Raw genomic sequence first — 14520 nt, forward strand, 5'->3', positions numbered from 1 at the left:
TCTTTTTACACACACTGCGCGACCGACGCACTCGTGCTCGCGAGAAACCGTGCAGCTACGGAGCCGTCATGCTCTCCTCAAACCTTTGTTCACTCGCATGGTTATAGAGTCACCTTCTTTCAACTTACTTTGTGTTGTTTCGTGCACAGTATTGGCCTCTGATCCCGTAGTATTCATCGAGGAGAAGAAAACAGACACTATATCACCGGCCTGCCCACGAATTTACTGGCAGGACTTTTCTGCAGGTGCTCCTATGCGTCCTTGCTGACGTCAGACTTGGGCACATCGTTCCCCTTGTTACATCCCCAAGGAGGATGTCCCTTCTCCCTACTAACTCTTTGTTTTGTCTAGGCTCCACCTCCTCTGTCCTGATTGGATGCTGCTCTAAGTCCAGCTAATTGTTAATCAGCGGAGCACTACTTAAGGCCTGTGGAGCTGTGTTTCTGTGTCCTCTGGCCATTTTGGTTGCCATATCTGTGCAGGCTTGCATGCCTTTGTGACGTGTATGTGCATTGTTTTCATGTTCAGACTGCTTGTAGGGAGAGCTGCCTTTTGTTTTGACACGCTGTTTTCTCCTGTTTATGTGTTGTTAGGTAGGTTGTATATTTTGTTTTCTTTGGAGTTAGGTAAGTTTCTTTTGTTTTTACATCAGGGATGTTTTGTTTGTTATGTTGGCCTTGGCTCTCCTTGAAGTTATACCTCAGTCTGAACCCAAGTCTCATCACCAGCATTAAATAAACCTTTTAAAGTTACCATCTTGGCTCCTCCTTCACTATCCACCTTTATGTTCGTCCCTTCAACCCCCTAGACTAGCCAGGGGACGTAACAACCTCCTCGGTGAATGTAGATTTTGGAATCCGGCAATCGAAGGACCAATTTATGTTGGGTTTATCAACACTGTAAAAAAGTAATATAAAAATATCTTACTGTATATTTTACAGTTGATACTGTTTTTTCTAAAATATCATTACATTGACATAAGTAGAATGTGATTTTACATGTCAAATGTAAAATAACACAACATCACTGTAAATGTAATAAAACACAATTTACTTGTTTTTTAAATATGTTTTTTAAATATGTTTTTTTTTTTTTTTTTTTTTTTTTTTTTTTTTTTTTTTTTTGCCTGTCCCGTTTGGTTCTTTTGCCATCAGAATTATTGTCTAAAGGCGAAGAAAGATGCCCAACGGATTTTCTTTACCAAATTGACCATCCCAGCTTTGCCGTAATGGTCCATTTGATTCACCTTTTATTCTTTATTTTATTTTCACTTGCTGAATACGGGACAGACTTGACTGGGGGAAAGAAAAGGGAGAAAGAAAGAGGGGAAGAAAAACAGTTGAGAAGAGGGACGGGGGAGAAGGGCAAAAAACAAAAACCAACAGAATAAGCAGAAGAAAAAAAAAAAAAAAAAAAAAAAAAAAATACATATATCGATCACCTGGATCACCTGTTGAGAAAGAAAAAAGAAAACAAGCAGAAGAAAACGAGAGTAATACAATAAACCACATCACAATGATATATGGGAATATGACAGTAAATACTAAATATTAAACATTATTGTGCAGCACGTAAGATCGACAGCACAGTGTGCATTGAGGTAGGAGCCAAAAAGGGTGTAGTTTGTGTGTGTGATCACCCGTGTGTACACCTGTGAGCATGGACGCGCTTGTTTTCTTAAAAGGTTCCCTCATGTAATGATCTGCTAGAGGGTGTGGGGGGCCACTGCCCCGTCCTCCAGGGCATGAAGCAGGTATGGAGGAGATCAAAACCCCAGACATCCAGAGGCCCCCAGAACACAAGAGACCAAGGAAGACCAACAGAGGGGCAGCCGTGCCACTGTCCCAGAAAGAGCTGAGGAGAGTCCCAGATGAGGGGTCACCCAGCAGCCACGGAGCAGAAGCCAGGGGGGGCTGCAGTGACGTGCCCGTGAGCTCCGCCGGCAGCCAGCTGTGCCTGAGTGACCGAGCCCCAGGCCGAGAGGCCGGGGGCACCCCACCTCCGAAGTGGCCCAAGCGAGCCCCAGGCTCCAGGCCCCGATAAGCAGCCGCCAAGGAGTGAGCCGGTGTGTACCCGGACGCCCACCCCCGGACACAAAGAACCACCAACGCACCGACGTCTGAGGGAGTCCGCCCCCGGCAGGGGAAGTGGTGGGGGGAGATAGGCCTCCAAACCTTGGAGGGCCTGAGCTGTCCTCAGAGAGGTGGCATCTGATACCCAACCTGACATACAGACACAGACATACAGGCACACACAGATACAAACATCCATTCCCACCCTCATGCTCTCATATGCACTTACTCCACACTCAACCAACGTGGAGACAGACATAAAGAGACGCTGTACACACAATCACACTCCCCAAGCGTACTCTACGAACCGGGTCTAGGTACCCTTGCCCCTGGAGGGGGGAACTGCACCCAGACCCAGGTTGTGTTACCCTTTTCCCTGCAGTGGGGAGAAGCAGACCGCCCCGACTCCGCAGCAGCAGGGAGGCCCCACACTCCGGACCCCAGTCGGACGGCCAACTCCTCCTCCCAGCCCCCCTGCTCCAGCAGAAAGCAGAGAACGAGGGTGAGAGAAGACTCCTAACCTCCCTCCACCCGCTCATTGTAGTGTTGATGTATGTGTGTTCTAAGGTGCGTTTAAAACCCAGGAGGGCATGGAGCTACCTGCCAGAGAGCAGCAGGTAAGCGCATAGTCCCTCCTGCTAGCCCTCAATGTCTACGTGTATTTAAAATTGAGAGGTGGGCAACGACGCCGGGGGTGAGGTGTACACCCTGATGGTAATTGGGATTCCGTGTAGCGTGCCCACCCCCAAGATCCTATATTTATGTGTAATGAGAATGTGAGTAATGTGAATGTCTAAGTTGCGGGATAAAATTGAGGCAGAGGTAGCCAGAAGGGGACAGAGGGGGGGGGGTTACCTCCTCTGCACCCTGGTGACACACCCCCACTCCAAGGCCCTGCATGTGTGGGTGGTTGTGGTGGAGCGGGAAGAGGGAGGCAGCTGGAGATGGGGAGGGAAGGAAGGGAGGAGCAAGTGACCCCTCCCTGGGGCCAGCTCCCCCGCTGACCCCAGTAGGCACCCCCATACTCCGCGACCCACCAGGGAAGGGGGGCCCAGGCCCATCCGAACCGGGGCCCAGCGCAGCGGCGCCGCCCGGCCCCACAGAGCCCGGGGCAGTCCACTCAACCCCACAACAGAGAAAACTGCACCCACCCCATCATCCACTCATCTTCCAGACTACATAAGACAATAGACGCCCAGGCTGAGATCTTCCTCCACCTCTCCTGTATCTCCCCCTCTTGCAGAGAGAGTTCCTGAGAGAGGAAAGCCCCTGCAAGATGTGACAACCCCCCCCCACCAGTTGAAGAGCCCCCCAGCTGGCTCGGCGCACCGGCGGCACCCTGCGCCAGTGGCGGGCCCCCATATACCCACCGGCCCACAACCCCGGCAACACACCAACCAGGACCCAGGCCCCCGAGGCCCGGCCAGGGCCCCAGGCCAGAGCCGGAGCGCCCCCAGAACCTCACGCCCGTCCCGGACCCACCCAGGGGCAGCCAGGCTACCAGGTCAGTAACCCCCGTCCGTCAGCACAGACCCTCCCCTAGCCCCGCTGCACGTAGCCACGAGGAAGCCGTCACCTAAGAGCCAACAGAGCCCCTAATTGGCCATGACCGCTACCCCGGGTTGAGCCCCCCAAGGAAGATGCTCCTGGGGAACCCCCCGACGCCCCAAGCCCGACCCTACCCCCACACCAATCACAACAGTGAAGGCGAGACCAAAATATGACCCCCCACCCCCACTAGGTGATGGAGCTGATCAGAGGAGCCCAGAGCGATTGATCTGATGTGGTGGCAGAGGCTGTATCAAGACTAATGTAATCTAATAGATAATTTCTATATTGGTTAGAATTAAGATTGTTTTTATTTTTCCAGTTCATGAGGACTGTTTTCTTGGCTATGCATAGAGCAGTGAAAACCATATGGGCTATATTCTTTTCTGAAGTGACATTATCTAAGCTGCCCAACAAACACACTAAGGGGGAAGTTGGAATGTTACATTTCAGACACTTTGATAAGTCTTCACATATCTCGCGCCAAAACTTCTGAACTGGTGGACAGAACCAAAGAGCGTGGATATAATTGTCCGGTGAATTGGTTTGGCAGTGTGAGCAGTTGTTGGTAGATGCAAAGCCCATCTTGAACATCCGATGACCTGTATAGTGCACTCTATGTAGTATTTTGTATTGAATTAATTGAAGACTGGGATTTCTGATTAGATGAAAGGTTTTTAAGCAAATCTGAGACCAGAAGTTTTGGTCTAAGTTAACTGATAAATCCGCTTCCCATTTTGCAATAGGAAGTGATATTGATTCATCTGTTTTAGAAAGCATTCTGTATATTTTGGATAGTAATTTGGGGGTTTTAAGAGTAAAAAATTGAACCACACTTGGTGGTGTTTGTAGTTCAACTTGACCCAGTTTAAATTTCTTTTTTATTATGGATTTAATTTGTTGATATTCTAAAAATCTTTTCTTGTTGATCCCATATTGTGTAACTAGTCTGTCAAATGAAATAAATTCTGTTCCTTCTAGTATATGTTCTACATATTTGATTCCTTTACCATTCCAATCTGAAAAGTTTATCATATTATTGTTTTGTAATATGTCAGGGTTGTTCCAGATAGGTGTACGTTTGCATGGGATTAATGAAGACTCTGTCAACTTCAGAAACTCCCACCATGCTGTCAGAGAAGAGCTGATGTTGATGCTTTTGAAGCATTCATGTCGTTGGATGTTTGAGCTGATAAATGGTAGATCTGAAATCTCTAGATTATTGCAAAGTGCTTGTTCTACATCTAGCCAAGGTTCATCTAAGAGGGTATGTTTTAGCCATCCTGAGATAAACTGAAGCCTGTTGGCTAAGAAGTAGTGCTGAAAGTTAGGTAGTTCTAATCCTCCTTTATCCTTGGTCTTTTGTAGTGTTTTTAAGCTTATACGTGGGGGCTTATTTTTCCAAAGGAATTTGGACATATATGAATCTAGAGATCTGAACCAATCTTGCGGCGGTTTAGTTGGGATCATTGAGAATAAATAATTTATTTTTGGTAATACCATCATTTTTATAGCAGCAACCCTTCCCATGAGTGATATGGGTAGACATTTCCATCTAGCCAGATCACCTTCTACTTTCTTTAAAAGTGGGGTATGGTTTAATTTAGTTAGATCTGCAAGCTTGGGAGAAATATTAATACCTAAATATTTTATATTTCCCGATTGCAGTGGAGTAGAAGAGGAATTATGGAAGCAGCAATTAATAGGAAGGACTGTAGATTTTGACCAGTTAATTGAGTAATCTGATATTCTTGCAAAAGAGTTTATCAATTCAATCACCCCAGTGATATTGGTTTGTGAATTTTGGAGAAAGAGTAACACATCATCAGCATAAAGGCTGATTTTATGTTCTACGTTCTTGCATTTTATGCCCTTAATTGCTGAATTCTGTCTAATTGCTGCTGCTAGTGGTTCGATAAAAATTGCAAACAGTGAAGGGGAGAGTGGGCATCCCTGCCTGGTGCCCCTCAGGAGACATAAGCTGGAGGATGTCTGGTCATTTGTTCTGACACAAGCTGTTGGGGAATTATATAATATTTTTAACCAGTTGATGAAAGAAGATCCAAAACCAAATTTGTGTAAAGTTGCAAATAGAAATTTCCAGTTAACTCTGTCAAACGCTTTTTCTGCATCTAAGGAAAATATTGTAGTTTCAAGGTTTTTACTGTATGAGTAGTCTATCAAATTAAGTAATCTACGTGTATTTGTTGATGAGTGCCTACCTTTTATGAAACCAGTTTGGTCAGGATGAATTAAGAGGGGGGTTATTTTCTCTAGTCTCTTCGAGAGAGCTTTGCAGATTATTTTGAGGTCTACATTAATAAGGGATATTGGACGATAGCTTGAGGGATATACAGGGTCTTTGCCTGGTTTTAGCAGGAGATTAATGTTTGCAGAATTCATATTTGATGGAAGTCTGCCCTTTTCTTTGATTTCTAACAACGTTCTGTAAAAAACTGGTGCTAGAATCGTCCAGAATTCTTTGTAGAATTCTGCAGGAAAGCCGTCTGGACCTGGAGCCTTATTATTGGACATATTTATCAGGGCTTCCTGGAGTTCACCTGATGTCAGTGGCGAATCCAGTGCCATTGCTTGAGATTCTAATAATTTTGGGAGAGTTATGTTGTCTAAAAATTGATCAATTTCCTTTTTAGATGGGTTTATTTGTGGTGAATACAACGTTTTATAGAAATCCCTGAAAATGTTGTTTATTTGTTTCGGTTCATATATTGTGTTCCCAGATGAATCTTGAACAGCACATATAGTTGTTTTTTCTTTATTTATTTTTAACTGGTTTGCTAGAAATTTACCGGATTTATTACTATGTTCATAATTTTGTAAGCGTAGTCTTTGTACTAAGAATTTTGTTTTTCTATCAATTATCTCATTTAATTCTAGTTTTGTTTTGCGTATTTTGTTCAATGTTTCCTGATCTTGGTGGGACGCGTAGGCTTCTTCTAGTGATTTGATGTTTTTTTCTAATTCCTGAATATTTTTGTTTTCTTTTTTCTTTTTATGTGATGAGAAAGAAATTATTTTACCTCTCATCACAGCTTTCCCTGCTTCCCATAAAACAGAAGCTGATGTTCCGGGAGTGTCATTAAAGTCTAAATATGAAGTCCACTCTTTTTTAAAATATTTAATAAAGTCTTCATCATTAAGCAGTGATGTATTAAATCTCCAGTTTTTACTTGGCATAGTATTATTCTTGTGCATTAGTGTTAGAGATACAGGAGCATGATCGCTGACAGCTATAGGATGAATCTCAATGTCTGAAATGTCGCTCAGCAGTGAGCTGCTGACCAAAAAATAATCCAGACGAGAGTAGGAGTGATAAACATGTGAGAAAAAAGTATATTCCTTACTGGTGGGGTGAAGGGAGCGCCATGCATCGCAAAGACCAAAGTCGCTCATATACTGTTTGATTATATTTGTGGACTGCCAATTACGCTGAGTTCCTGCTGTATTGAGCCTATCCATTTCTTCATTCAGTCCAAGGTTGAGGTCGCCTCCAAGCACAAGTGTGCCATCTAAGTGTTCAGAGAGTGCACTGAAAAAACCGTGAAAGAATGAGGGATCATCAACATTTGGACCATATACACTTACAATACATAGATTTTTATCAAGTATAGATAGTTTAATGATTAAGAATCTGCCCTCTGGATCTATAACTGTATCGAGTACTGTGAAATTAATTTTTTTATGAATTAAAATTGCTACTCCCCTTTGTCTAGAATTATAACAGGCTGAGAACACATTAGGAAACTCAGGTGTTTTAAGTTCATTCGAACCTCTAAGAGGTCTGTGGGTCTCTTGTAAAAGGACAACATCTGCCTGTAGTTTTTTGAGTTGGTTAAATATTTTTAACCTCTTTTCTCTGGAGCCAGCTCCATTTACATTCCATGTAACGAATCTTAGTGCACCCATAGATGTCTGTGCATAACTAGGGGTGTACTCTGTGTGTGTCGCTTAGACAGGTGGAGAGAATATATCACTTGTTCATGAATAAGGAGAGGGAGAGAGAGAAAAAATGTGTGGCGAGATGCTCCCCGAGTCTGACTATGTGTTTGCATATTTACTAATATGAGTATGCTTGGCTTAAGTGTGTGTATCCTGTAGGTCTGTGTGCGCTGTCTGACTGATGTAAATGTGCTGCCGTTGAGCGCATGACTGTGCGTGATCGTGCAGTGAGTAAGTGTCGAAATAAATGATGTTGTTTGTGGAAGAGTGTGGAAGCAGGTGATCGAAGCAGTGAAAGAAATAAAGAAAGAAACCAAGGACGAGGGTGAGCAGCATAAAAACAAGAGGGGGAAAAGAGAGGAAAAAAAAAAAAAAAAACGAGAAGAGAGAAAAGAAAACGTAAACATTCCAATTAAATCACTGACGGAGAGTGACGGTGTTAATATTGCTATGAAATCACACTTAAGATGTGATTTGATACCGGTAAGTTAAACAAAGTTAAACAACAATATGTTTTTTGTACATATTTAGATTGTAAAAATACATTCAGAAATGTACTGTTGAAACTGGCTTTTGTTTTTTTTCACAGTTTTAATTATAAGCTAGATATATTTCTACTAATGAAATTAGTTTGCTAAGAGCAAAAGGGATGAGTCAGTGAGTCAGTTGGGCTTGTGAATCATGATTCTTGAGTCAGTAAAGTGGTTCTCGAGTATTGAACGATTCGTTCATGATTCACGCATCTCTAATGGAAAGCGCGCTGTAGATTTAACTTGGAATTGCTTGACCACTATGGCTCATAGTTTACGGAGACGGTAAAAGGCATGGAATCCCTAGCTATGAAGGCAAAGGATGTCGTGTGTCAGTATAAGGTGCAGTTAGTATACAGCTAGACCAGCCGCTATCTTGCTGGCTAGCAGAGTTGTTGGTCGCTAATTTGTTAACTTCCAGCTTTCTGTGACCGTGTAAACACAGCAGTTGCTACGCGGATAGTTTCTATACCGCTAATACCCGTTAGGGGGCCTGCGGCGACAGCTGCCACTGATGCATTTGTCTTAATGTGAAATTAAGTATGCAACTTAAGAGCTAATAGGCGAGCTTTTCCACTCTAGCAACACACCTGCACTCTTGTAGAGAGCGTGTGCGTGCCAAGATGTGCTGCGTGATGAAGTGAGAGAAATAGGAAATAGAAGCAGCCCACTGTGCTAGCTTTGCCCTGTAAAATGTAATGGACATGTAAGCTAGTATTTCCTTCTATTTTGTGGAAAGGAAGTAGGGCTAAAGCAGCTGAGGCGAATTATTTGACTACATTTAAACGTACATTACAGACATGTATTTGGATTTTGGCAGGTTTCATGATTCATAACGTTTTGTTTCTTCCCCTGCAGATTAGTAGCGTGAGTTCTGAGATTTATTCAGTAAGCTATAAAGGTGAGTATTTTGCTGCATTTACGGATGTCAAAAGATTACACCTGTCACAGTTGTGGTGCTTTAATGTTAATGTTTGGGCACCCATGGTCAAAATTTCAGTTCATGTGAACAGTTAAGCAAGTAGAAGATGAAATAATCTTCAAATGGCTTAAGATTATAGATGACATTTAATTTAATTTTAAATATAATCATTTTCATATTTTGCTAAAGAGAAAAGGGAAAGGCCCACAGCAAAGGTTTGGACACCTTGTAGTTGACCGTAGGGCCCAAACTGCATGCCAATGTATGTAATTGATATACATCAGTTGTAACATTGCAGTTAGTTGTTTGAGTCATGTGTGGACTTTTTTTTGTCCCCTTGTCTCTTGTTCATGTACACAACAAGAAACTCTACTTTGGCAGCCGAGCACTTCATGTTATCTGTGGACCAGGCAATTGTGAATGGCCATATCACTATCTTCAGCGACACACTTATCCTGATGTTTGGCTCTTACTACTGCACAAACATTTCTTATCCAATAGCCCAGGCAGCAACCTTGGAATTCTCGCAATGGTAAGGCGGCACCAGTCAATTTTATAAGAATGATGAGACAGTGAAATCTAAAGTTATGCAATCCAAATCAAATCATCAGATCTCCTTTCATTTGCAGCTAAAACACATAAGAATGAGCGATGCTTGAGTGTTGAGATGATTTGTAGATTGATAAATCAACAAATAACTAATATTTCCATTTCAGATGGCTGTCACTGAAATATCCTTGATTCATGCTCATGTCAAGTTATAGAAATAGACCTTTGAGTAGTAGATGTTCACAGATGTTTCACTACCCTGAAACAGCATTTGCAATAGACTCACTGGTTAACCAAACATCTTTGCATCACCCTTCTGTTCCACAATGACCTGTATGTCCAAACACGCACTCAAAAGCAAGCTCAATCTACACTTAGATTCACTGTAAATGTAACAAAACACAGTCCAGTCCCAACTTCTTAATGAAGTTGTTTTTCATTCGACAGATGCCTGGATGTGAGACTTTCAGAAAGCTAGAGCTACTGCTAAACCTGCAGGTTATGTGCCTCAAATATACCCCTTTTCGTTGCTCCAGATGTGGGGAGGCAGATGAACGTTCGAGGTGGCAGTGTCCCCTTCTTTTGTGCTCAAATGTGCATTTGCATTACATTCTTTTTTCTACGTGCCTTTGTTTATGCATACGTTTTAGTTGTTCTTGGATTGTTCCAGGAAGGGTCATCTTTTTGTCAGTAAAATCCATGTTAATGTTTGAAACAATGTCTCATGTCTTATAAGTAAAATAAACATCTACAAACGGCTCATATACAACATATGATCAAGAATTAACATAATCTTGATGTAATTATAATCAGAGGTTTTGTTTAATACGGGTTCTTTGGGTGTTTTGTGACCGATAAAGCCCACAATCTTACAGGGAGCACACTTAATTCAAACTTAATTCTCAAAGTCCAGTAAATATTCAGGAAATTTATGTTAAATTACACTTAAAATCTAAATTTACATGTGATATTATGTAAAATTAACAGTGAATTGTAATTTTGAAGCCAATATCTAGTTTTTTGTTTGTTTTAAAAGTCAAATTATTTTGTGCTGTATAATGTAGTATTACATCAAATATAATTGAATATGAAAACTTTTTTACATCAAATAATGTTATTTAACCCAACTGTTAACTGCATATTTCTATAAATTTAAGCATTATTATTCATATTGCCACATTTATTGACCTTGTTTATAGGTAATGTCATTGTTTAATCACGTTAAAATGTTCCTAATTTAATGTCTAAAAGCACTTGGAAAAGGCAAAATCCCATGTAAAATGAAGGCAACAAATTGTATTTTCATTACTGGAAATAACTGTATTTTTATGAGCAAGTTATTTTCTGTTATTTTACGGTATTATTTTGGCGCCCCAGCTGCCAGAATATTACTGTTTTTTTTAAGATGTTTTTTCTAACAGTGTAGGCACAAACCCCGCTGGAACACTAACCACTAACTGCACAGCAAAACAAGGCAAGACAGAGCTCTTTGTCTTTGTGGCTCGTGAGGGAAGTCAGTCAAAGCTGAGGAAAAGATTCCTTCACCTGAACTCAACCAACTTCGACTGATTCCTTCGCTACCCTTTTTATTGTCAGCAAGCAATCATTCAAGAATATGCAATTACAAATACACGTGACATTCCTAAGCACGCATATCCGAACAACATCAGTGTCCGTATTCTGTGTGTGTGGGTGTGTGTGTCGAGCCATACTATACATAGACATATGACCTCTCAATTGTCATTTAAAGGTGTGAAGTCTTACACTTTGAGATAACGAACAAGACAGTCTGGTTTCTACAGCTATAATGGAAATTATAACGTCCAGGCTGCTTCCACTCATGTCACACAAGTGCACACAGACTCTTATCAGACCTAATAAGGACAAGATATTTTATCAGCACACAAATGATTATATATCTACAGGGCTCTAGACTAACTTTTTGACATGGGTGCACCGGTACGCCTAACTTTACAAATTTAGGCGTACCGGCACAAAAGTTAGGCGCACTCAAATTTTTCAACCGCATCGCTTAACACCGCAGTTTTACATGTGCACTTTCTTTGGGGGGGAAGTCCATACAGACAATATTCATTTCTAAATTATTAACTAACAAACTTGTGCTTAAAGTGCTTTGTCAATATTGTAGAAAATGTTAAACTTAATCATCATCTCGGCCTCGTCTGACGACCTGTTTGCCGCTGTCTGTTGCTGAAAGGCAGTGGGGAGAGGGGACACTTGGGCAGTGCATTTATTGCAGCATATAATGTGTTTCCTGGATACACTGCTGCTTATTCAGCGTTCAAAGATTGATGGCACCGTGTCAGAGCACTGGCTATGAATTTCAGACAGATCAGGCCTTAACTTAACAAAAAAGTTATCAATAGTTCTTTTCATCTTTTCTTATTACCCACAGCTACATCCACTGCTGTCAGGCCTAGGCTGCTCACTTGGGCTGGGTATCATCACTGATTTCTATAATCCATTCGATACCGGTTCTCAAAGTTCTGATTTGATTCAATTTAGCCTCAGACAGTCAGAAATATTATAATTCTGATTATTTATCAGTACTGATACACATGAGACTTCATCAGAATTGTGAACATCACAGCAGATGCCTTTGTGTGAAAGTAACTGAGAATAAAACACAGGAAAACATGAAGGAGATTTTCCTGGTCTGGCTTTTTATAGCAGATAACCTTAAAAATATTCTGCAATTTTGCATAATTTTAAGAAGTTTAAATTTCTTCAGTATTGAACAGCAGAAATTAGTCTTTCTTGTCCGAGGTCATTTAAGTGAAAAAAGAAAAAGACAGCGCTGTAAACAACGGTAGACTGGTGGGTAATAAGCGAAGTAATAATGCAGAAAACAGAGATTTGAGACGGGAAACTGTGGGTAATAAGCGAAGTAATAATGCAGAAAACAGAGATTTGAGACGGGAAACTGTTCTTGAAGTACAGAGAGAGAGAGAGCTGTGCATAAAGTGTGATTTTTATCGTGGTGGAAGCAAAACAGCAAAAGTCAGAGGGAATTCATGACGACATTGATCAAATGTGAAGCGTAGTTTGCTGCTTCTTTTGCTGCTGGCTCGGTGAATTTTGGTTGGAGAGAGACAAAACCTGCAGCTCAGAATCTAGCGCAAAAAAGACGTAAACACAGAGCGGACCCGACGCATCAGGATCGCTGAGCTCCGACAGCGTGTCCGTGTTCGGGCCGTCGGGTGAGAAAGCCGAGAAAGACAAAGCTGATTCTGATGCGTTGGGTCCGCTCTGTGTTTACGTCTTTGTGTGGAATCCACCTGCACTTCCAACTGGACCATGGCCAATCAGAGAGGTCCCGCCCCTGACTATCTCTGATTGGTTTAGTCCACGATAGGGCATAATATGTGTCTGTTGTTGACCACACGGAGAGTTGCAGAGATTTATTTTTTTATAACCCGCAGAGGTGCGACCAAATATTTATCTTTAGTTGCACCACTGAAAAATTTGGTCGCATTTGCAACCAAATTGGTCGCAAATGCGACCTAGATCTAGATCTAGAGCCCTGATCTAAGCATAAATGATTATATGTTTCTAAGCACAAATGACAATACAAAAAATATCAATTCCAACACTTATTGTGTGCAATTGATGTACATATTCAAGTTAATTCAACAGATGATTTTTTTCAGTGTGCCTAAAAATTAAATAAATAATGACTATGATGATTTGAAATATGATTATGTACAACATCAGCATGCCATATCTTCCTGTGGTGTTGGATTGGAGGTCATCCTGATTGATCTGACGAATAGGGTCATCTGAAAAACTGAGGGAGAAATCAAACATTCAGCAAAGATTAGCGGAAGGCAACAAAAATTTGGTATAAATGATGTATATGCTTTGAAATATTATGTAGGTAAAAAATTATTATATCCAACACTGTGCCGTGGCCACCAGGAATCCTGGACTCCTGCATTCTCCTTGTAGCTCTTTGGAGGTCATTCTGACTAATTGGACGGATGCGGTGATTTGAAAGGCTGAGAGAAAGAAATCAGCAAAGAGCAAGTGAACTTCTGAACTCAAATACCAAATCTGCATCACTCAGTTCAATCATAAAAGCTGCCTCCACACTGGGAGAGTAACAGGTGTGTCAGATTCACAAGAAAAAGAAAAAAAAAACATTTCACCTAACTGGCAAGTGTGTGCATGATTTGTCCTAATGAACATGAAAAAGTTAACTAATATCATCAGTTCTGAATGTTTATTTTATTAATAATTGATAATACCTATGTGCATTTTAAAATATGAAACGTCCTGTCACTGCACCCACTCTAACTTGGAAATACCAAACACCTACGTGTCAGAATCCATGAATTCTCGGAAACACAGTATTGCTGCCTCACGACAAATCTCTTTGAGGTCACTTCCTGAGAACCCCTCAGTTTCCCTGGCGATGTGGCTGAGGTTAATCAGTGGATCCACCTACAAATGAGGGATCAATCAACTTCCAAAAAATCTGATCAAGCGGTGTGAGCTTGAATTGATTGTCAGAAGAGTGTGACAAAGTGAATTTTACATGACAGCTCTTGTCCTGTATTTGAAATAGCTCTGCATAAGTGTAGTAGAAGAATCGAAAGAACTGGTTTAATTTCATTTCCCTCCACCACTGAGCCTACACCATCATTTAATTTTCCTTAATTACTATTATTTCTCTTTCCCTGTTCTCCGTTTTCATAGATGTCATTTTTCCTTCCTTCATTGTATACCTCTCCTTTTCCTAGCTTCTTTTTCCAGTATTCTCTCCTTTTTCCTTACTCCCCTCCTCCCTGCTACCCTGTTTTAGTCTTTTTCTTAATCCTTTTAGTCTCTTCTCCCTTTCATTATTCCTTTTTCCAATATTTCCCTCTGTATCCCTTTCTTATTTTTCCATTGTTGCTTCCTTAATGCTTCCTTGTTT

The 14520-nt window shown here is 41.4% G+C and overlaps 2 protein-coding genes across 5 annotated transcripts in view; one reads left to right on the forward strand and one right to left on the reverse strand.

Annotated features, from left to right (window-relative positions):
* The window catches only part of LOC146521463 (programmed cell death 1 ligand 1-like), a 283173-nt gene that overhangs the window by 73848 nt on the left and 194805 nt on the right, over positions 1–14520 (forward strand). The gene's annotated exons all lie outside the window — the stretch shown is intronic.
* Positions 12572–14520, reverse strand: part of LOC146521467 (outer mitochondrial transmembrane helix translocase-like) — a 35135-nt gene continuing 33186 nt past the window's right edge. For 2 of the 3 annotated variants that reach the window (XM_085155066.1, XM_085155065.1), the window contains 3 exons: positions 13921–14045; positions 13502–13600; positions 12572–13389 (listed from right to left, as the gene is read on the reverse strand). In XM_085155066.1, the coding sequence (XP_085011192.1) occupies positions 13227–13389; positions 13502–13600; positions 13921–14045 (387 nt within the window). In that variant the 3' untranslated portion in view covers positions 12572–13226. The remainder of the gene's footprint in view (positions 13390–13501; positions 13601–13920; positions 14046–14520) is intronic. The other variant, XM_085155067.1, reaches the window with a different exon arrangement.

The sequence above is a fragment of the Neolamprologus multifasciatus genome, chromosome 3 (assembly GCF_963576455.1).
Source record: "Neolamprologus multifasciatus chromosome 3, fNeoMul1.2, whole genome shotgun sequence".
NCBI lineage: Eukaryota > Metazoa > Chordata > Actinopteri > Cichliformes > Cichlidae > Neolamprologus > Neolamprologus multifasciatus.